The 25,033-nt window shown below is 37.5% G+C and overlaps 1 protein-coding gene across 1 annotated transcript in view; it reads right to left on the bottom strand.

Annotated features, from left to right (window-relative positions):
- The window catches only part of AMN (amnion associated transmembrane protein), a 92,275-nt gene extending 72,851 nt beyond the window's left edge, over positions 1–19,424 (bottom strand). The window contains exons 1-3 of the mRNA XM_087923178.1: positions 19,361–19,424; positions 10,128–10,246; positions 10,000–10,044 (exon numbers count right to left, since the gene is read on the bottom strand). Coding sequence (XP_087779304.1) covers positions 10,000–10,044; positions 10,128–10,246; positions 19,361–19,403 — 207 coding nt within the window. The 5' untranslated portion in view covers positions 19,404–19,424. The remainder of the gene's footprint in view (positions 1–9,999; positions 10,045–10,127; positions 10,247–19,360) is intronic.
- Between the last annotated feature and the right edge of the window lie 5,609 nt (positions 19,425–25,033).

Raw genomic sequence — 25,033 nt, 5'->3', positions numbered from 1 at the left:
TGGCCTGAGGCTGGAGTCAGTGCATCAAGAGCCACCACACACAGATGGATCCTGGACATTGGTTTCAAATGTTGTATTCCTCTTGTCAAGCTGCTCCTGAACAACAAACAACGTCAGAAGCATCTTACCTGGGCTAAAGAAAAACAGAACTGGTCTGTTGCTCAGTGGTCCAAAGTCCTCTTTTCTGATGAGAGCAACTTTTGCATCTCATTTGGAACCCAAGGACCCAGAGTCTGGAGGAAGAATGGAGAGGCACATACTACAAGTCCAGTGTGAAGTTTCCACAGTCTGTGTTGATTTGGGGAGCCATGTCATCTGCTGGTGTTGATTTACTGTGATTCATTAAGTCCAGGGTCAACGCAGCCATTGACCAGGAGATTTTGGAGCACTTCATGCTTCCTTCTGCAGACAAGCTTTATGGGGATCTTGACTTCATTTTCCAGCAGGACTTGGCACCTGCCCACACTGCCAAAAGCACCAAAACTGGTTCAATGACCATGGGATTACTGTGCTTGATTGGCCAGCAAACTCGCCTGACCTGAACCCCATAGAGAATCTATGGGGCATTGCCAAGAGAAAGATGGGAGACATGAGACTGAACAATGCAGAAGAGCTGAAGGCCGCTATTGAAGCATCCTGGTCTTCCATAATACCTCAGCAATGCCACAGGCTGATAGCTTCCATGCCATGCCGCATTGAGGCAGTAATTGCTGCAAAAGGGGCCCAAACCAAGTACTGAGTACATATGCATGCTTTTACTTTTCAGAGGTCCGATATTGTTCTATGTACAATCCTTGTTTTATTGATTGCATGTAATATTCTAATTTTCTGAGATTGTGGATTTGGGGTTTTCATGAGCTGTAAGCCATAATCATCACAATTATGACAAATCATGGCTTGAACTATCTTGCTTTGCATGTGATGAGTCTATTTCATATATTAGTTTCACTGTTTAAGTTGCATTACTGAAATAATTTTTGCATGATATTCTAATTTTTTGAGTTTCACCTGTAGATCTAGTATTCTGTAAATAAATGTAATTATATAAATACAAAATATATACTGCAGAGAAACAGTATAAAAACTTCATATTTGTAAAACCTCAAACTACAAGTGGGAATAGCATCATGACACATCATCTCTAAGGCCTGCTCAAAAAATGGAGTTTTGGTAGAACTTCAACTATAATTGTCTGAAAGCTGAGCCATGACAACTGGAATTCTTTTCTTATTGGAAAGAAAATAAGAAACTACTTGGATGAGCAGCAAAACACTTTGAACCAACAAGAAGCCCAATTGTCATGACTTAACTACTTGGATGACTAAGATTCTTCATTGATATATTCAGCTCTAATTTGTCGCAGACTTTCTTGGAGAAGATCAAAAGCGGACCTCAATTTTTCCCACAGAAATTATAAGTTCCACAATAAGCTACAGTTGATTTTAGACAAACTGTCTCTTCTTATCAAACAGGTTGTGAAGCAATATCAAAGGCAAAAATAAGATAAAAGCAAACAGTAATTCCAACTGTGTTTCCCTGAAAATAAGACCCAACCAGAAAATAAGCCCTAGCATGATTTTTTCCAGAATGCTCATAATATAAGCTCTATCCCCAAAATAAGCCCCAGTTAAGATAATCAGCCCTGGCGTGCATGGCCAGCATAGGAGGTGGTGAATGCACAGGGGCTGATGGCATCTGGCATCTGGCATCAACTGCAGCCTGCCCACCAAGGGGCTGGTACACTCTGGGGCTGAGTCTGTGCACTACAACCATTGGGGAAGCCCTCCAAGAAGCAGGCAAAGGCAGAGGTGCAGGGGGAGGCACGTGATCTCACCTCCCAAGCACACCAAGGCCACTTACCCCATCATGGCTGTGGGCAAGCAAAGACAGACAGTGGGATGGAGTGGATGTATATCCAAGTAGCATGTCCAGCAGGCTGAGTTGTGTGCCTCTCCCCATGCACTTTTGCCTCTGCTTGCTGCTTGGAGAGCTGGTCCAGTGTTTGCAGTGCTTGGACTCACCTGCATTGCATGGGTTGCACAGTCCCAATGTGCAATGGCCAAGGGGCAGCAAGTTGCAGCTGCTGCTAGACAGTGTCTGCTCCTATTCACTCACTGCGTCTTTTATGCACACTGGGGAGGTGGAGCACCCAGCTGGGGTGAGATGGGGTGGCATGGGCTGGTTCCTTGATACCATGTTTCCCCCAAAACAAGTTCTAATATGTCTTTTGGAGCAAAAAAAAAAAACAAAAACAGACTGGGTCTTATTTTTGGAGAAACACAGTATGTCACACTGTCTTTTAACTCCAAAACCAGGGATACATAAATGCCTGGGACTGGGGCTTTATCACATCCTATAGCAATCAAATGGATAAATGGACACACACACACACACTATCTTGATATCAAAAATTGGTAAATAGATGATCTGTACATGCATATTGTCTCAAATTGGATAATAAAGAAGTGGTAAGGTAAGTCTACCAATAGTAAGATAGGCTGGTATGGCTTGGGACAGATGGATAACTAGAGGCAGCAAGTTCATGGTAGATGGTGGGAAGAAGAAGAAGAGCTGATGCCATTACTTGGAAGTGATGCATGTGACATAGTATGGGAAGTCTGAAGAAATAAGAGCAGATAATAAGAGCTGCCTAAGTATTCACAGTTCTGCAGCTCTAATATGTAAAAAAAGGACTTATACTCTTTACCATCACCAAAATTTGGTGGCATACTGAAGGTACCAGCAACATACAGTGGCTAGTATGGAAGAAGCTAGGTTATACTCCAGTCTTTAGCAATATGAATCACAATTTTGATATGGGCCTGTATAAGCCAGTTGCCTCTTATTTATGTCATTCCACACATACATGCACACACTGATGGCCTGCTTCCTTTGCCTGCTGCCAAATACAAATAAGAATCTTTTTATCTCTATACTCCAGGGAAAGACTCCCACTCCTGTGACCCTCTAACTCTGGATAATGATCTTGAAGAAATTACATGTCATTCATACATTTGAGAACAAAGGTAGCATCAGGTTGATTGTCAAAGAGCGAAGAGACAGGATCAGCAGGCTTCAAGAATGGCCCTGTGGGACAAATGTTCTACTTAAGAGACAGAAGTTCTTTCCATGTATCCTGTCACCTAATTCAGGATAATGAACAGTAGCTGGATTTGTATGAGAACATCATAAAAGCCATAGTATGGTATGGTATGGTATGGTATGGTGTGGTATGGTGCGGTGCGGTGCGGTGCGGTGCGGTGCGGTATGCTATTGTATGGTATGGTATAGTATAGTATACTATAATATAGTAAATATAATAAAATGTATATCTATATATATTTAATATAAGCAACAATCTAGTCTTGTATTCTTTTAGCTACAAAACTTGAATTTTGTAACATATATCCTTTATTATTACATATTTATTATTACATAATATATATTTACCTTTATTATTTATAATGAAATCGTGCATTATATCATTCCCAATCCTCTGAACCTGCTACTTATATTTATCCTGTAAATCTTAAAGCTCTGGGACTATTTCGCAACCACATCCTTTTCTGCTGATTCTGTTGTCAGTAACGTAAATAAGTCAACACCAATGCACCTGAATAAAAAAAGGCACTGGAAACCCAAGGTAGGATCAACTTTGTCTTTCTCTAAGAGAATATCATTGGTATTATGGTATCATTGATAAGATCAATAGCTTCATTCATTAACTCAATAAAAAAATAGCTCTTTGACCAATGCACGAAATATATGTGATGAAAAAGATCAACTGTCAAGCCCGAAATTCGGTTAAACAAAAATTTATCAAGCAACGAACTAGACAAATTGTTAAGAAAAAAGCTGTAAGAACAAAATAAAGCAGGGCTCCAGATAACATTATAGAAATAATCAATAAATACAGAAAGCCAAAGCAATACCTTTTACAGAATTGAAACATTTGTAATAATAGCATTGTCACACACAATCATTTATTCTTGTGATTTTTAAGATTAAAAGATTCATACAATAAAATGTTTTATGAGCATAAATAGGATATCAAATTGAACTCTGGGAATATTTCTTTGGTGATGTCTTTCTAAAGCCAGAGGAAACATTCTTAAAATGGCTTTCTCATTCATGAATGCCTTTCATTGCTTGGACTCTAAAGTTATTTCACCTTAGTCAATCTGAGGAGCCAGATTATTGGGAGCAATATGCTGACTCTGTAAAACACTTAGAGAGGGTTGTAAAGCACTGAGAAGCAGTATATAAGTCTTAGCGCTATTGCTATTTGGGTGGAGCTATTCTGGAGAATAATGCTAAACACCACGACTGCTAAGGACTGTCCAAAGGATACATGAGTTTGCTTCTCCAGCATCAGAGGTGCAGCCTGAATTGACATTATACTGCATAAACTCTTTTACAAGGCAAAGATTGGTCTTCCCAATGTCAGAAATTCTAATATGGGGAAGACCAAACAATGGGATGACCGAGAATTAGGAAAAAGGACATGTAAAACTTTATGGTCAAACTCTCCCAAACAAGCACATCTTTCTACCTCCATAACTCACTAAGTATATTTCCTTGCATTAAACAAAATGGACACATTATTTGTTGTGATGAAAAATAAATAAAAAAAGAGCAGAAAATGCTAATCATCCTCTTCCTATACTTCTTGCCCGGTGTCATGTTGCTAGAATGATGGGATGCTCTGCCACATAATAATAACAATAAGTAGTTCAGGAAAAATCAGAATACTGAAGAAGACAGGCAGTGTAAAAATTGTCCTGGTATAATACAGGTAGTCCTCAACCAGATGTGGTATTCAGCAGGTTTGGACCGGTTCTGGAGAACCGGTAGTGGAAATTTTGAGTAGTTCAGAGAACCAACAAAGACCACCTCTGACTGGCCCTGCTCCATCTATTCTCTGCCTCCCAAGTCCCAACTGATTGGCTGGGTCTTCTTTTGTTGCCCTGCACAGGAGAACGGAGTTGGAAAGCAGGTTAGTGGGCTGGGGAGGGAATGGGGATTTTGCAGCATCCTTCCCCTGCCACGCCCACCAAGCCACACCCACAAGCCATGCCATGCCCACAAGCCATGCCCGCAGAACCAGTAGTAAAATAATTTGAATCCCACCACTGTCCTCAACCTACAACCACAACAATTGAGCCCAACATTTCTGTTGCTAAGTGAGAGAGTTGTTACGTGAATTTTGCCCCATTTTTGCGACCTTTCTTGTCACAGTTAAGTGATTCACGCAGTTGTTAGTAACCCAGTTGTTAAGTGAACCTGGCTTTCCCATTGACTTTGCTTGTCAGAAGGTTGTAACAGCTGATCAGGTGGCCTCGGGACACTGCCACCATCATAAGTGTAAGTCAGTTGCCAAGCATCTGAATTTTGATCGCCTGACTATGAAGATGCTGCAATAGTCATAAGTACGAAAAATGGTCATGTCCCATTTTTTCAGTGATGTTCGAATGGTCACAAAGTGAACTGTTGTAAGTTGAGGACTACCTGTAATCAGTTATTTGTATTTCTTTTTCATGATTTATATTATTTAAAAAAACCCTATAACATAATATGCAGAAGCACAATTGGTTTAGCTTTGACATCCCACCATTTTACCTCTTATATAGCCTCTTAAAATACCACAAGTTTAAAATAATTATACACAGTGAAGTACAATTCTCATGTGGATGCTTACAGACCAGTTAAACACAGCATGTTATCCTATTAAACAGTCAAGTAATTAGCAATTTAAACAGCCTGAATAAATTATCACAAATAAAATTATATGGGTTATTTGGACAGATGAAATCATGCACGACCCCTAGAAAATGAAAAGAAACCTACAACATAAATAAAGAAAAGAGGTGCAAGATACACTAAGCATCAAACATATTAACTAGAGGAAACTGGATGCTTTCCCTCAACAGCCATTTATTTTTAAACCCCTTTCTGCCATGTTGGCTCAGATCATTAAAGCCAGAGAACAGATATTTAGAAAGGAGGGGAAAAAAACTCAGAGTATTGTCTAGTGGGCTTGGAGCAGAGTACATTCCTTACACAATAATTTTCACAATTGGAAAGCATGAAAATGTTTCTCTGGGTGGACTGTTTTTTTTTGCAGAGTTTTCACATTAGCCAACTCATAACCTACTTTTTCTAAGATAACCTTACTCATTTGATACATTCCTTAGGTTATAGACTAGAATGCCAATGATTCTTTCTTACTTCTGTGGGAAATCAGACTTGGAAGACTCTTGTAAGATGCTGTCACCTATTATACACTAGAGTATGTGTTGTTTTTGGATTTTAGTCAGTTTCTTTCCTTTAAAAGGACCTGCCTGAGAGAAAGTATGCAGAGGAATGAGCTGATTCTTGCCTCAGGACTCCTTTTTTGTCCCAGCCAAACAGAACTGTGATATTCCTCCCAGTCCCACCAACCCTCTGACTTAAGGAATCAGAATTAGCTCTCCATACAGCATTTGGGATAGGGCTAGAGTTTCCAACCTTGGCAACTTTAAGACTTGTGGATTTCAACTCCCAGAATTCCTCAACCAGCAAAACGAAGCTGGCTGAAGAATTCTGGGTATTGAAGTCCACAAGTCTTAAAGTTGCCAAGGTTGGAGGTCTCTGGGCTAGAGTTAACTGACCAGGAGGTGGAGATGTTAAAAATCAAGATGGCAACCAAAATATTTTTTCCAACAATGTAATAAAAAGCCCGTCTTTTTTTTTAAATGTCCCTGCACATAGCAAGGCATAAATCACATGGTTGTGGGTGCCATTTTGAATTTTTTTTACCCCCCTCCCTTCAGACATCCTCTGAGAATGGAACCAAATATGTCGCTCTAATAGATAAGAAGTGAAGGAAACAAATACTGTAAACTAGATAAGTATTATAAGAAAGCAACAGAAATGTGACTAAACCATTCTTCATTCCTGAAAATCTTACTGAAGGATTATTGGGTGATCAGTAATTTGCAAATGGCAGATTACATTAATTTTTTTATATTCTAGGAGTAGGTTGGGGTAGATCATTATGGAGAAATGTATGTGGTCTCTAGGAGTTGAAAGCAACTTGATGGCTTATAATAATAAATGGTATAATTTTATTTATTTGTTAAATGTATATGCCACGCATTTCTTAGCAACTCTTTATTCCACCTTTTGACACAGAACAGCTTCCAACACTTTTCATATTCAAAATTTACTTATTTAATTAAAATATTTGCCTTCTGAATTTTGACCATTTAAGGATTCTCTAGGCAGATAATCAAAAAGGTTCCAAAGCAACCAGACTATTAATTAAAATTTTATCACAACTTTAAAAAAAGACTTTCCATAAGAAGGAATCCAAAGGAAGGAAGAAAAAGAAGGCATCAAAATGAATGGCTATATATGTATTTAAAACAGCTCACAGGATATAACATGCCAATATAAAAATAAAGAGCTTAGCATCACCAAGTCACACAGTCTGAGAGTTGCAGCTAAGAAGACCTTGTCCTGCTCCTTCAAGTGGTGGCAGGAGATGGAATTAATGCTTCCAGTGACAACTGAAGCAAGAAGATATATATTCATATGGATAAAGACGATTGCATGTTCTAGCATTATGCAGTTTTGAATGTGGCTATTTAATGGTTGATAACTCACTGGGAAATCAAATCACCGTAGCAACCTGAGGTTCCTAGGACGAACACTGTTTGAGGGGGGTAAATGAAAAAGCAGATATGTTGACAAAATCATTGTTTACAGCAGCAACCAAAGGCTGTGTGCTTCAAAATAATTTCGTTTCACTTTTGCATGTTGACTAGGCTATTAAATGCTTTAAGAATGCCCAAGTGTGCAATAGTAAAATGAAGCTATTAGAGGGAAAGGGTCATTTTAGGGCACAACTCATTCTAAAACTCAAGCATTTGAAACAAGAAGAAACGTGTTAACAAGAAAACACAAGCAGAGGAAGGCACTTAGTTACATAGCCTGGCTCTTTCCAAATATAGAATTATTCCTATTCAATATTTTAGGTTTCTTAAGAGTGTGTACAGATTGAAAAGAGATAAGACAATTCTAACTGTAAGGTGCTATTCCATTCTTTTCTTTCGTTTATTGCTAGTCAACAGTTCAGAAGGTTCATTAAGTTGGAACTAATGGTTAGTTGCCAGTTTCCAGGGGAAACATGCAATGATATTGGCCCCGTGGAGAATAAATATACAACCATATTTATTCAAACAACCAGAAGACATTAAATATTTGGTTTGAGTATCTCAGGAACTAGCTCAATAAAGTAATGTCTTGGGCCTGTGAGTTGATCAAGATGTTGGCAGTGTCGAAATGTAATTTTGACTATGCTTTCTATGAGCAGAATGTTTGTCTGGATTTCCTGAGCCAATGCATCTTCAGATGTGACAAAGGAAAGGGTTTTTTTCCAGCAGAAGTTAGATTAGTCCCAAGAAATAATAAGTTATAGAAGAAAGATGACACAATTTTGTATTATACTAGACCAAGTGGAGAAGGGCAAATCTTATCCATACTTTATTTAAGCCATCTGTTGTGAAAATAGGTTTAAAAAGGAGATAAAGAGCTGACATTTTTGCTGCAAGAAATTTTATGGTACTGTGGTTCCCCTTGAAACATACGAAGAACAAGAATTGCATGGGGTATTGATTATTAGAACCTATGAATCCTCAATTTATTCCTGCATACATATCCAAGTAAACAATCTGCCATAAAAATGCTATCAGTTTCCAGGGTTCTCCTTCCAAATTAGGATGGTAATATATGCATCTTTAAACACAGAAGACCTGCAGTTCCTGAATTCAATTCTGGCTAATACTGAGTCCATCTGAGTTGACCAACATTATTTTTCAAGAATCATAAGTAAGCACTGGCCAATCTGGCATTTGCCACTAAGCAGAAGCAAATTGCTCTTACATAAAAGTAAAGGGACAGGGTACTGACTTAAAGTCAAAGCAAATGGCAAAGCTCAACTAAATTGATCTAAATGTAAGCATAATTGATTCTGATTAGAAAACGAATATAAAGTTTAAGGCTGCAGACTTTACTAGGAAATAATAATCTAAAAGAGTCCTAGAAGGGACCGTTTTTGGCCTCCCTGGCCTCCAGAGAAAGAGAAAGGGAGAAAGGGAAGGAGAGAGAGAGAGAGAGAAACACACAGAGAGAGGGAGAGAGGTCCCTCACACACACACACACACACCATCAAGGCAGCTATATCCCTTCACTATCCTGCTTTCCACCCCCAGGAGCATACCAAATTAAAGTTTAATTTGCGCATATTGTTTAATGGACTGCTAAATAGGCCATGCCCTCCCAGTCACATGAACATCTAGCCACACCTACCCAGTCACATGACCACCTAGCCATGCCCACCCAGCCGGTCCAGCCCCCCCAAAAGTCTGAGTGACCATGAATTGGCCCCCTGTTTAAATAGTTTGGGGACCCCTGCTTTAACATATGATAGCCAAGTATCTTTCTAATAAGAGATAGTATCTCTTTCTAATAAGCAAGGTCATCAAGAGAAGTGATTGATTTTGGACTCAGATGTCCATAAGGCATGGTCAAAAAGTCCAAATGGCAGACATGATGGTGTGATCAAAACCCTGTCTGTTTTTTATGTGCACTTCAAGAAGAGATTTCATTGCGTTTTCTTGAATCACAGTTTGACGGCCATCTTGATGCTTTTGACCAAGCCCTACAGACTTAATTGTTTGAGTTTGCTTTTCTTTATTATTCTGAAAGGCAATAATACTCATACTGGTACAACATAAACAGACATGGCACAAAATTAATCTCTCACTTACCTGCAGTACAATTTTAAGTATGTAATATATTTAAGTATTACTCTAGTTGAATATATTGTCCCCATTTATTTGTACCTATTTCCTGTATTCTTACTCATGTTTATACTTATACCTATTATCTTGTAAGTGATTGACAAATAAAATTAATAAATTAATAAATTAATATCATAATAATGAGTATACTTACTATGTCTGTCAAAGAGTGGGATGCCTGGACAAAAACTGATACAATCTGGAAGAAATAAAGACATGTAAAGACCAAATTCCTGAAAGACCAGCTGGGGCAAATTTGGTTTTGATTCACAAATTAAGCACCTTACTACTCCCAAAAAGAACAGCATCCTTAGCACATGGAACTCGGTTTTGATCCCAGTTAGCAGCATTTTCAAAATTAGTATTTGGAATCCACTTTTTGTACACAGCAACTGAAGAGCCTGAGAAAAACCAAAAGGGGGAAATAAAAGCTTTGATTGGGGAGTTATGACCACAACAAAATGGGATGTCTGATTTTTCTTAGTCCAATCACTGCATGATTAAAGCAACATTACAAAATTGAAGCTTGGCCTTTTCCTTTATACATGCATACACACACACACACAAATATTTTTACATTACAAAATTGAAGCTTGGCCTTTTCCTTTATACATGCATACACACACATACACAAATATTTTTAGTAAATGGTAAAAATGTGTGTCTGTGTGTGTATTTACTAAGCCACTAAAATAATGAAGTAGCTATATATTTCAGATATCACTGCAGGTATTAAAATGCCACTTGGTACACCCTGGCCAGACTGATTGATGTCCTTGATGACAGTACAAAGACTTAACAACCCTATGTATTGTGCTTTATCATATTTTCAACAGCACTTTTGCTTTATGGCAGAATGCTTATTGCTGGTATTTCTATGCTCAAATGGATTTATAAGTACTTCTGCTCTGGATACTTTGGCATGCGTGCCAATAGCCAATGTTGCAGGTTCATTTTAAGGACAGAATAACTGGGATAGGAACACATTTGTTATTTAACCAAACTGGTCTCCTCCTCCTCCTATTATTATTGTTTATTTCCTACTTAAATATTCTTCCACTATGAACAATATTTAGTCACCTACTTTAGACAATGATTTCTAGAGAATTTCCAGAAAGGCTTTAAATATGGCAAAATCCAGCACGCACTATAGTAAGCAGTTCCTCACACAATTCATGCTTCTCCTGCAACACTCAAAGAAAATAATCATACATACATATTGGACAGCCTGATTTTCTGTCACATCTAAGTAATTGAGTTCTAAGCGAACATAGCAAATGTATTGTGAATTAATTCCTGCCCTGGAAGACCCTTGCAGTGTTTTGTACTCGTTATGATGAAGAGCTGTCAATTGCTATTATTTTTAAAATACTTTCTCACATATCTAGTCTTCTCAGAGAATGAAGTTTGTTCTGGAAGATGTAATTGCCATAGATGAGATCAGGTAAGGACTCCTAGATCAAGGAGATCAAGGTCTGACGCCTAGTTATTAGGATTCTACCATAACAGGCCTTTTAAGGGCCCTTCCACAGAAGGATTCTGAACCAGTCTGAAAGAAGGTCCAGGCACCTGGGTTCCCAAAATATCAGCAATGTTGAGAGGACACTGGCTTGGAGTAAATGAAATGGCTATGATATTACTTTCCCCTTCTTTGCTGAGGTTTCCTCCTCCCATTGGAGGAAATTATTACCATGTTATGACTGAGTGGAAGCTGAGGGCATAACCAGTCCAGTATCTGATTTCTTTAATGTAAACAATGCTGCACTTCAATGGCCTAGACATTGATATTTGAACATAGATCTTTTTAATATTTACATTTTATTGGGTTCTACTAATCTAATTGAAATGTTAATTTATATTGCTAGTCCATGTATGATATGCCATAAATTAAATAAATGAATTATCACATCTCCTACTAAATCCTGAACTTGTGATCCTATAAGGAAAATGTTAGCTTGTCAGTGCTGTAGGCAAACAAGCAAAAACATGTAAGGTGAAATTACTAATTTTTTATTATTATTATTTTGTTAATTTCCCCCTTTTCCTTGACATGGAAGAACTCCTTCCTTCCTTCCTTTGATGTGAAGTAGTGATCAATGGATTTTGTTTCTAAAGAAATTGGACTGACTTGGAAACACTGCCCCTTGTTTTTAGCATTTTAGATCATCAGAAGTGGGGATCCAGTGGGAATCATATACAGCTTTCTATTGCATTTAAGACTTAAGAAATGAAATGATGGTGGCATGAAAATGCCCTTGGCCAATGTTGTGCCCATTCTTAGACAGTGAGTGAAGCATCACATGATGACCATTTGCCATCCTTCTTTCGTTCTTCTGCTCATTCATACATCCTGCGCAGTACCTTCTGTACTGTACTGTCTGAATGCACATGCAAAAAGATTTTAAAATCAAAGATTTTGCCTATTCAAGGACTATAACTGTATGAGCAACCTGCATGTATAGTTTATACTCATTTAATCTTTGTCAGATTCTCGAATACACACACATTCTCTCTCTCTCTCTCTCTCTCTCTCTCTCTCTCTCTCTCTCACACACACACACACACACACACAACTTTTATAGAGCAAAGTAGAACAAATTAAGAAGCATGAGCTTTTCTTCCGCAGCAATTCAATCAAGCTAATGTCTGAAAAATTCTCATATGTCCAATTGATTCTTGTTAGAAAATGCAAGTTAGATTATTTGGAACAGTGTCTTTTTCTATTACCAATATGTGATGAAGGGGCTTCAACACAATTAGAAATTGTATATTCCATTAAATTAGGAACCAAAATTATTGCTAAGCCAAGTATTACATTATTGCAGTCTTTCCCTTAAAAAAAAAATCACATAGCTGAATTCATTCTGTGGGCCCTCGTAGCATTCATCAGTCAAGCAGAAAGGAAGAAAATATCCTCTTTGGGCAACAATAAATGTGAGATTATTTAAGGATTTTCACATACACACTCACAAACAAGTTGATTTGTTGATAGAACCAAGAAATCATATATAATGTTATTGAGAAGACATGGTCTGTGAAGTTCCTAACTGCCTGACTATAACAAACAGTTGTAAATTTTTATTGCATTCACCCATTCTCGCAGCAAATATTCCTAGATATAGAATCTTTCATTATTTGTTATCATTCATCTATGTATCACTTGAACAGAAATAACTAAATCATATAGAAGTAGATTTCTTGTTTAATTCTCTGCACTTTATCTGTAAATATATCTGCTCCAGAAATAACAATCTCTGGCCAGAAAGTGGCTACCTTTAACATCTACTTTGGAGATGTCAATTCAGTAGAGTAATCATCTTGAATGAACTATCTTTCTCCTATATCACCCTTTGTTCTAGGAAAGGGAAGTTACAAAATCTATTGACAATTTTCTCTCTTTAAAATATATTTTTCTCCCTTTTGCAAATACAGTTATTCTGAGAAATGTCTGACTTGTCTTGCTGACCAGGTTACGCAGAAGAGGTAGACTTATTGTTAGGAATTAAAAGCCCAGATGAATTTGAGGTACAAAGTTTACTAGGAAAGGAAAGGAAAGGAAAGGAAAGGAAAGGAAAGGAAAAGAAAGGAAAGGAATCAGTATATCAGCTGCTTAGAAGGTACAATTCTTTGGGGTAATAAAAATATTGCTTCACCTGGAAATTGTGAAGGGGAAGATGACAGGGCAGGATTATTAATAAGGATTCTCCTTATTATTATAAGGAGAAATTTTCTGACAGCGAGAACAATCAACCAATGGAACAGCTTGCCCTCAGAAGTTATGGGAGCGCCATCACTTGAGACCTTCAAGAAGAGATTGGACTGCCATTTGTCAGAAATGGTGTAGGGTCTCCCACTTGGATGGGGGGGTTGGACTAGATGACCTACAAGGTCCCTTCCAACTCTGATTATCTGTTATTGAAACCTGTGACTGATGCAGAGATGGTCAGAGGATAATTGTGTACTTTGGATGAGTTTAAATCTCCTGGATAAATTAATTGTACTGTAGTATATCTGCCCACAACCTTTTGGACACAAGGGACTGGTTCCATGGAGAGAGGTTTTTCCATGGACCGGATGGGTGTGGTTTCATGTGCTGCCTGCATCCCTCAGATAGGGCTTTGTTTGTTTGCGCATACCATTTTCTGGCATGCCACAATTGGTGCCAGTCACGGACCAGAGGTTGGGGCCTCCTGCTGAAGTATATTGAAAAAGTTGGGTGATAATCAGACCAAGTTCTTATATATTACCTTTGATAAATGCTGGTGAAGTGCCAGATGACTAGAAGAGAGCTTAAAAGGGGGGTCGGCATCATCAAATTGCAGACTTGTTAGACACCTGGCTTGGTTATAGTGTTTATGAAAAAGATCTTGGAATTGGAACTGCAAACTGAATATAAGTCAACGAAGTGAAGTTACTGAAAAGAAAACTCTTGCAATTTTAGGCTGGGTTAACATAAGTATAATTTACAAATCACATTTCCTGTGATTTGTGATCTATTCTATTGACTCCTCACCATCAGCACTTTTTATAATACCAAGAATCATAGTTTTAATAAAGATTCAAAGAAACCGAAACAAACAACGAAGATGATCAAGGAACTGGAATCTAATCCCTTCAAAGAGACACTGAAGAAAGAGAGTACGTGTAACCTTGAAAAAAAGGTGAGCTATGATGCAGTTCTAATTCTGAAACACTATCACAGAGAATAAAATCAATTTTTTCAGTTTTAAGGAAGGCTAAAATTTATCCCATATAGTAAGAAAACGCCACCAAGGTAAGGGAGAATTAAAAGAGAATATAATATAATGTCAATGGAACCTTCTCTCTAAAGTAATACCATAGCAGAGAGGATGTTTCTATGTGGATCATTTCTTGAATAGAAGGGATGAGAAAAACTAGAGGAAGGGGTTAGAAAAGCTCTCCCTGAGATGCTATAGTTCCAATTCTAATTTTTCCTTATCAACTCATGTGATACAGTTAGAAGGAAAAAGTAGTAGATACATTTTTAATATCATAAGCAGTTTGAACTATTCTTAACAACTTAAAAAATAAATCTGTTCACTTCCTGGCAGACCTAATCATGGATACTTAACAGGAGTTTGACAGTGGAGTTTAAGGAGCAAAGATGTAATAAGTCATCCCTATTAGATGACAGTGTGGACAGAGAGAAAGAGAAGAAATAAAAAATATTTTTTATTGATGGTGCCTAGAAACAGAAGTGAAAATAAAAAAACCCATGACTGCAGATAGTAATTATATGTGTGAACTGGAACTGTATTTGATCATCCACCTCACCAAAAAGGCAAATGCAATTTTCGGTTGTATTAAAAGAACTGTTAACATCCAAATCACAGGAAATAATACATCCACCACATTAGTCAGTCCCATCTTGAATCCTTCCTATGTTTAGTTCTCTGCATTATCTTAAGAAAAATTCAGAGAAATTGAATCAATTAAAAAAAGGTAAAACTGACAGAATGGGTTAAAAATTTCAAGTCTCTAGATCAGTATCACACATAAGGTCAATATCTTTTTTTTAAACTACAGGATGCAGAAGAGGGATTGACCTAAATTATAGGAAAACTTGTTGAAGATTAGAGTGGGAGGGGGGAAACCCAGATATTTGGATAGTGAAACCAAATTACTACCAAAGAAAGTGTGAAAAACCCTTCCTGGGATGAAAGTCATGCCCCACCTATACCTAGCAATATTATGGCACAATCCTTTTCCTCCCAGGACTTTGTGATATTGCCTTCATATCACTAGCCCATGATTTAGGCAGATTTAAATTAACCATACTTGTACCAGTGTTAGAATAGTATTTTTCCTCTTGTTCGTGCTATTATTTAAGGATAGATAAGCTTTATAAAATGTATTAGCTTTTGTCATTCATTATCTTGAAGTTGGGTGATTGTAATGATGTGCAACGAGAGCAACAGAAGTCAGATACAGATTGGCAATGGAGACATGACATTTCATGCTGGAACAGTTTTGTGCCATTTCCAGGATAGGGAAATAGCATTGTTATTTGCTAGTGGGGAAAATTTGCCTTCAGTCAGAGACTGGAAAATTATCTATTGGATATGCTATTTTGGATTTCTGGATTGAACAGCAGGCTGGATTTGATGGCCTAAATAGCTTGTTTCATCTCTCTGATTCTATTTCTGACTGTAAAAGTAAGAAAAATCAAGAATTTTCTAGGTTGGAGTGGATATAAGGTAATACGCTTATGTTTGAATCTACTTGAGTTTTTTTTAGCTTTGTTATTAAAAATATCAGTCAATTTCTAATATTGGTTCATATGGCAATACTTGGAAATATATTTAACACTTCTCCATCACACACACACATACACACACACACACACACATATTCCTTATCTAAATTGTTCTTGAAGTTTCTATTAATCTCATGTGATTTAGTGACAGAATGTGTTTAGCTTGATACTGTACATTTTCCTCAGTGGTGGGATTCAAAGTTTTTTTACTACCGGTTCTGTGGGCGTGGCTTGGTGGGTGTGGCAGGGGAAGGATACTGTAAAATCTCCAGTCAGAGGTGGTATTTGCCGGTTCTCTGAACTACTCAAAATTTCTGCTACCAGTTCTCCAGAACTGGTCAGAACCTGCTGAATACCACCTCTGATTTCCCCCCAGTATCAAGCCAATTGTAAGCCAGTAGCTTTGGCAGTATTTATATGCACAAATGAAATGAGTCTTCACTACAACTTTTAACAAAATTGTAATCCCAAACAGTGGTGGGATTCAAATTTTTTTACAACCGGTTCTGTGGGCATGGCTTGGTGGATGTGGCTTGGTGGGAGTGGCAGGGGAAGGACACTGTAAAATCTCCATTCCCACCCTACTCCTGGGGGAAGGTTACCACTGGCTCTCCGAACTACTCAAAATTTTGCTACTGGTTCTCCAGAACTGGTCAGAACGTGCTAAATGCCACTTTGGATCCCAACCCTGCTTTATGATAAAAAAACAACAACAAATATACCACAAGCCCCTTTGGTGGAATTGTTCAATACTACGTCCCAATGCCAACATAATTGCTGTTCCAATCTCTTCACAACCAGGATGATGTGAGAAGGGCCAGGACAAATGTAGATATCCAATTAACCACTTGCACAAAGAAACACAGCCAGCCTATATCACTTCACACTTAGCTCTCCTTTCAGCCTATCAGTTAATGCATGGTCACTATCACACATGGCCAAAGTGCACTTCAGCTTTGGGGCATGTTGATAACATGGGCAACCTGACTTCACCTCTCACATTTTCAACAATGGCCCTCAGCAAACAACTAGTCACAGATCCTTCATCTCACACCATTCTTGAGCTGTGAGGAAGCCTTGAGGTTAAATTCTAATGTTGGTATGCTTAAAGCAGCATGGATTTTCTACTTTCGTGGGTGGTATTGCAAGAAAGGAAGTAAATATTTGATATTCCCTGCCTATGTTTTTCTCATCAACTCTTAAACTGTAAATGTGTCTGCTAGTTGCTAGGCAACCATCAATGGCTTTTTCTTCAATTTCTGTTCCACAAAGTAACAGTCTGGGTGAGGATGAGAGCAAGGATCCGGATTACAAATGTCCAGATTAGCCAATGGTAGCAACAAAGGAATCCAGAAAGGTCTGATCCTTGGCAATGAATCATAAGAGAGAAATAGTTCCATGAAAACAAGAGTAAAACATAACAGAAACAGAAGCTGCTCCCTGCATCTCCTGGATCTCAGAAATTGATAATTAACAACCATTACCAAGCTCAAAACAACAACAGCAAATACCTCAGCTCAATCATTTGCTTGCTTGTATTCATATCCTGCAGAGAAACTGAGCAAACCCTTTCCAACCTCCTCACAATCTGTCTAGAGCTTGAACTGGTTAGTTCATTGACAGAAGGTCAGTTAATTTGCTACTGTTATCAGAGACAACCAGCCAAAGCAGGAACATACTTTGTTTTTAATTTTTTGTAATTTTAATATGGTTTTTATATTGCTTTGCTTTTTGCTTGGGAGCTGACTGGAGTTTGTTATAAGATGGGCAGCTATATAAATGTTTTAAATAAATACATAAATATTGGTGATATGTGTGCACGCTTTGGTGATAATGACTTCTGTTCACTCATAGAATCTTTGAACTAGATGGGATTTCAAATAGAAACAAATCTTCAATAATGCATGGCCTAGGTATTGGAAAATTTAGTAGTAGCTTCCACATTGTTCAACACTAATTCTGTATAAGACATTGAATAATTTTAAAAAAGCAAGATCCATTATAAAATCTTCTGCCTCTTTAAATAATAGAAATATCCATGTTCTAACTCTACCGTCACTGAGATCCTTAGCTTGATTCTGGATTATATTACTAGATTATGACACTTCTAAATGCAGGTGAGAGAATCATGGGATTGAAAGATTTCCATTGTGTTAAAAAATGGCTGCATAAAATACATGTTGTCTATGCTTCTTGCTGAGATAGGGTTTGTATTTTTTTTTTAATTTGAAAGAAATTCAGCCAGGCAAAACTCCTTTCTGCAATTAAAAGTGTTGATCTTCTTGTCAAACAGAAAGTTACAATTAGGCAAATAGTACAGCCACATTCACTGAATAAAATAAAATAAAATAAAATAAAATAAAATAAAATAAAATAATAAAATAATAAAATAAAATAAAATAATGTGACAATGATTAACACAAATTAAAATTTTACATATATGTTTAAACAACTCTTGGAAAAGTGTTATCAATAATTATGTTTCTTTTACAATTAATATGCAAGCAAAATACAAATTTGCAAAACCTCACAGATATGATCATGAGGAAAATGAAATTTCAGCTTATGCAAGCCATTTTTTTTCTTTTCATCTCAGTTATTTGTAATTTAAAGATTATAATACCACAGTCTACTTTACAATGTTGTAAAACTTGATGGGATTATATTAAGCATTAGATCACAGTTTTGAAATCAGCTGCATAGTTGTAAGTCTTCTTTTCATTACACTGCCAGAGAAACATTCTATCTCTATTTTCTAATGTAATTACTGTGGTATTTTATATAATAAAATGTTGCAAATTGCAATAAAATATTTTCAGTTCTCAACAGTTATGGTACTGTTTCTGTGTTTAATTTCTATAAATAAATTGTGACTTCTGCTTTAATCAGTTCTTGCATTAAGGGAGCTTGGTCTCTGAATCTTAAATAGCAATGCATATTTAACAGAAGTTATCTCACAGTAGTAGCTTCAGGCTTTACACATAGTGGGGCTGCAGGACAGAGGGAGAAGCTTAGATAGAAGGAAAGGAATGGAAAAATCGAAGATGCAGAGTTGCTATGAGTATGCTGGCTCTGAAAATCACCCCAAAACTATCGACATGGAAATTACCCTTTTCTGACTGAATTATAAATAACTCACAAATGATCACATTCTTGATTCTTTTGCACAACACCTATGCTACATAGAAAATGATTTGATCTGCACCCCCCAATCTTAGATAGTACTTTCTTTACTTACCCAAAACCTGTAGCAAAACTAAGGCGGAAAGGAACACCTTCATTTTGCAGCCTCTTGATTCTACTTTGTCTCCTCAGTCTCCTTATGAACTTTGGTCACTTCCTATCATATGACATTTTGTAATTTAAAGAAACTCTGCAGAACTGTGAGATGATTGTGGGGTTAATAGGAGGGTTCTTCTCTTTTGGTTTAGGCACAATACCTGCCTTTGCTGCTGGAGCAAAGCCCTTCCCCAAAAGCAGTATCTCACATTTTTTTAATGCTATGCCAAAGGATGGGGCATACAAAAAAGTAATCTCAGTATAACTTCAAATATACAATATGTGACCCTTTAAAATCAACTTACCTTGACTTCATTCTCTTAAGAATTCTTTGTTCAAATGGCACCATCCTCAACCAGCAGTAAGTAGAGGTCTAGTAAATTGGGGAGACTACATTAAACATAGCATTATTTACAAAAGATTGTTCCCCGCCCCTTTATCCTTTCTTTCCTAGGTGCTCACACTACCTTATAGGGGATCTGCCTTTGTTTTATTCTCAGAAGACTAACCCTGTGCAGTGGTGGGATTCAAATAATTTAACAGCCCATTCACCCAGGGTCAGATTGGTTGTTGTGGGAGGCGTGGCTCATCCCCATCCTCCACCTCTACTGCACATTGCGGGATGAACCTCCCATGATAGCCAACCTGACCCTGGGCAAACCTGTTGTTAAATTACCCCCCCCCACACACACACACACTATCAAAGTGGATCCTGGGCACTGCGCTGCACTGCAATGGAGAAATGGGCAACAGCAAGAGGAAAGGAGGAGGAGCAGGGAGAAGAAAGAGGAAAAGCAGCCTTCTCCTTTCCTTGCGCCAGCTACTCCATTGCCCATTTCTCCATTGCAGTGCAGTGTAGTGCCCACGATCCACTTTGATAATGGGGTGGGTGGGTGAGTAACTTAATATCCGGTTTTCCTGAATCGGTGCAAACGGCTGAATCCCACCACTGTCTGTGAATAATGTTTGGGTGAGAACAAGTGACTTGTCCAAAGAGTTTCCATGGCTGACTTGATGGACTTGGCTGGAAATCACCTCATTCTTAGTCTAATATTTATTTATTCCAATCAAATCAAATCTAATACTTTATTACAATCAAGGACCACCACAATTAAGAATGGTCAAAGAGTATCTAGTTAAAAGTTCCAGAATAAAATAATAACAAATACAAATAAAATCTTTATTGTAATCATAATTTGACAACCTATCTATTGGTTGTACGTAAGCAAGAGCACAGCCTAAGCTATGATATAATATTGTGATGGCCTGTAGTTATTAGATACTAAAATACAACTGGGTGATAATATCATAGGATTTGGAGCATGAATTATATAAAATGGTTATAATGGATTATCCATCAAGTTCTGGTGAATTTTTAGTTTTGCTGCACAAAATCTAGCTACCTGTGCTATGACTATGATCTGTTTGGCTTTAAGCAACCATTGAGGATAAACAATGTTGGAATAGTCAGGATACCTATTAACCATCGGGAAAGTAAATTTTGTTTGAATATCTCTATAAAAAGAGCAGCAAAAAGGGACATGTCCAGAGATTTCCACCTCTCCAGAATCAGAGGGACAGGGTCATTCAGCCAGTAGTATCCCATTATATTTGCTGTCATTTATTTATTCAAATTTATTAGCCATCCAACTCTGGGTGGCATACAAAACTTGAAAATACATAAAAGCAGATAAAACATCAAACTAAACAATCCAGTTTAAAATGATCAAACAAAATCAAACAAAACACACCCTCCTACAATTACAACCACTCATACATCAACCAGGAAACAAAGCCAGGTTTTAACAGTTTTTTGGAACCCTAGGAAACAAGTGTTGTCCTTATCTTTGGGGGCCACAACAGAGAAGGCATACTTCAACAGTCCCGTTTGATGACAACATTTAATACCCAGGCTACTATATCACACTGGTATAATTTCCAAACATGAAGCAAAACCATAAATAATTGCAGCACATAGTACCACCAAATATAAAAGGGGAATGAAGAAAAAATATGAATAAATTCATACAATTGGAGAGGCGCAATTGTCAGAATGTCTCATCCTTAGGAAACTATTTGCTTGTGAAGCAGGCAGGAAAATAGAACATTGCACTGTGAATTTAATTTATTAATTCCAAAGTAGTCCTGTTAAAGTTAATGGAACTTTTCCAAAGCAAGGGGAGTTGTAGATTAGAGCTATCAGTTTCCTTCTCTGACATTGGTTTAGGAATTATCATTAAGCTTTCATTAATTGAATTTCATTCACTGTTTGTAAAATGTTAACATTTTATAGAGCTACTATTCATTATGCTATTATGCTCATTCCCACTCTAAAAGATCCATTATCTAATAATTACTAATAATAGTGTCAAACGGGTAGCTTTTCCAATTAACTTCCTGAAGACATCAGTGAATAAAAATAATTTTATTAAAATTTGGAAATTGGATGATGGTAATGATGATCATCAGAGAAGAGAAGACAGCGCAGAAGAAGGAACTGAGAAGAAAGTGGAACATATTTACATAACACCATTTTTCTTGCTAAAAGCAAAAAGAGTTGGAATTCACAAGAAAGATTCAGTGAAGGCCATTAATTAATGGAAGAGGAAAAATGAAAAAAAAATAGATACATTGTGTACTCCTGAAACTAAGAGAGAAGAATTTAATAGCATCTAAATGAATGAGACTTCTCTTCTGGAATATAGATGATGAATATAGAAGTAAAGTCTTGATGTAATTACAAATTAAATGGCTGCAATGTATGTTAGAAAGTATGAATTGGATTCTTCGAGATTGTTAGGATTTGTATGAAAACACAAATTGATAGTTTGATAATACTTTTGTGTTAATACTCCAATATGCTTATAATGAAAGAACCAAGGGTGAGTTTTGGAAAATGTTGCAAAATTTATACAATCCAAAGACCATGTTATTCTGTTAAGTGACATGGATAAATCACTGAAAATGAAGTAAGAGAGCAAGGAAAAGTGGTTTTGCCATGGACAGCCCAAAGAATACAATTCATATTGCTTAGATAAACATCTATTTCAAATGTTTGGGTTAAGACTAGGTCTATTCAGGTGTATCTAAAAGGAGTAATTGTGAAAGCATGATTAATTATTGATATGGAAAAACTGACATAGTATATATGTCATAGTAATTGGTATACATCTATATATGTTGTCATAATGAAAGGTTCTGGAAGTTGATTTTTTCCCCTCCCATATGACTTAAGGAAAAGTAGGTTGCTTTTGTGGGGACAAAGTAGTTAAGTCATGCTTGTGGACTACAATAGGTGTGAGGGCCAAAATGTGACTGAATTAATAGATGGAATCCTGAATTGTACTCCCAAAGCAAAATGTCAATTAATTAGGTGGGAAACTGGAATAAGCCGTTGTCCAAAAAGAATATAATGGAGTTATAGGGAGAAGGCAAATACCATGACTGAGGTGCATGGTGTTGATAAAGTAAACAAGGGGAAGCTATTTTCCCTCCCACAGATACTAGAATCAGATCACCCAATGAAATGAAATCTATGAAGAGTCAAGGCAAACTAAAGCATTCTTTTATACAATGCATAATTGAACTTTGGAATTTACTGCCACAGTGTACAGTGGGGAAACCAAAACCTCAGATATCAGCATTCTCTATCAACTTGGTTGGTTTCAAAAAATAAGTTGGCTCATTTCATGGAAATTCTGGGGATCAATGGCAATTAGCTTTGATGGGTATATGACTGCCTCTGAAGACCATCCGCCAGGAGTCTAGTGAGCTTCCTTGTGCACTTGGTTGACTAGTATGAGAACAGTCTGCTGGACTAGGTGGGCCAAGGATCTGATCCAGGCGGCACTGCTTATGCTTTTATATTTTTATGTTTTTATGTTCTAGAATAGTTTGGCAGCCTATTGCTGGTTGGGAATGATGGTGATATATCAAAAAATGGGATTGAAGTGAACTTGGTAAGAGTCCAATAAAAATGGACAAAACAGAAGTAATAAATACTGTGAGAATATTAAATATAGTGAAGTTTTAAGTGTAGATTATAGAACTGAAGAAATTGGACAGATAGGAGTTGAAGGGCTGTAGGAACATAATGATGTGACAGGCAGAAATGATGCTTTTTGTTTATGAAGTGGCTGTTTGACGTATTTAATATGTGTGGGAAAACTGCATCAGTGCCTGATGATTAGAAGAAGGCTGTTGCTGTTTCCATGTACATAGTAAGAGGGAATATAAAAAAAAATCACTAATGGGTATACGTTTACTAACTGTGCCTCAGAAGGTTTGGGGCAAATTCTGACTGAAAATGTTCAAACAGTGACAGTGAGAAAAATTTGCAAAGTTCATTGTTATGAATGCAGCAATTAAGAAGGGAGGAAAGGAGGGAGGGAGGGAGGAAGGAAGGATGATACAGTGAATAGAACTGAATTATGCAACAGAAAAGTCACATTTCTTGATCCCATAAGATTTATTTAACTGAAGAGCCTTAGACGCAGAGCATACCTGCTCTTCTTGGAATGTACTACGTAAACATAAACAGCTAGAAATAGGCAGGCTCTCAATTATGAAGGTCCTATGCTACAAATTAACTTCATAGATAACAACCAGCATGTTGAATTACACCTAGAAGTGACAGCCAAAGCAGATTGTGTAACACACAGCATACTGGTAATGGATAATATATGGTCTGTTATAAAGAATGAATGTCAAAAGATGTGTAAATGGTTGTATATGAAAGTAAGATGAATTGAATGCAGTAGGAGTAGGGTACCGGTAGTCCTCAAGTTAGGACCACAATTGGGATTGGATTATTGATCATTGAGCAAACTAGTTGTTAAGTGGGATGTCACCTGACTGCTTTTTCAGTGTTCACAATCCCAGCACAATCCCAGGTCATTGAGCAATCAAATGGGTTTCTAAGTGGACCAAGTCCCAGGTAATGAATATGGGATGCCCGAGGGGTTGGGAAGACCCTGGGAAGCTCTGCTCAGGAACTGACAATCTTCTGTGCCAATACCCAAGCAAGATTTTAAACTTCTGAACAAAGAAAAGTTTGTGTGTGGTCTGCACCAGGCATCCCAGAACCTCCCCCATCCATCTGAGGCATCCCACACCCCTTACTTTAATGTGCTGACTCTCTGCTTGGATTTTAGCTCCCTGTCACCTCTGGAGTTGCCAGCTGAAGGAGTTCTGCTCCCACTGAATGCACGGAAGGGAACTCCTTCAGGGGAATTCCTTCAAAGGGATAGGCATTGCAGCCATTGTATAGTGCTGATCTTCTGTTCTTTTTGAGATTATATTTGTATACAGTCAAATTGCTTTAATTATTTATAAAATCTGTTTGGTTGCCTATTTTAAGTAAATAACTCTGGGCAACTCACAATAGAAAAATGAATTAACAGGCATCACCAGAGAGTTAGTACTTGACCACGGATTCACACAGAACAATGTTCAGTAAATGTAAAGCCATAGTTTTAAAGAAGAGACCAACATTTTGAATTATACCTAGTAATGCAGAGGTGTCAAACTCAAGGCCCCCGAGCCAGATTCGGCCCAGGGATGCTTAGATCTGGCCCACGGGCCACCCTGCAAACAGTGAAGGACAGGCCTGTGGTGCCTCTGCCAGTGAAAA

The sequence above is a fragment of the Pseudonaja textilis genome, chromosome 1, assembly GCF_049901715.1.
Source record: "Pseudonaja textilis isolate UNSWEBS1 chromosome 1, rPseTex1.2, whole genome shotgun sequence".
Classification (NCBI taxonomy): Eukaryota; Metazoa; Chordata; class Lepidosauria; order Squamata; family Elapidae; genus Pseudonaja; species Pseudonaja textilis.
This window is presented reverse-complemented; position numbering and strand designations above follow the sequence as displayed.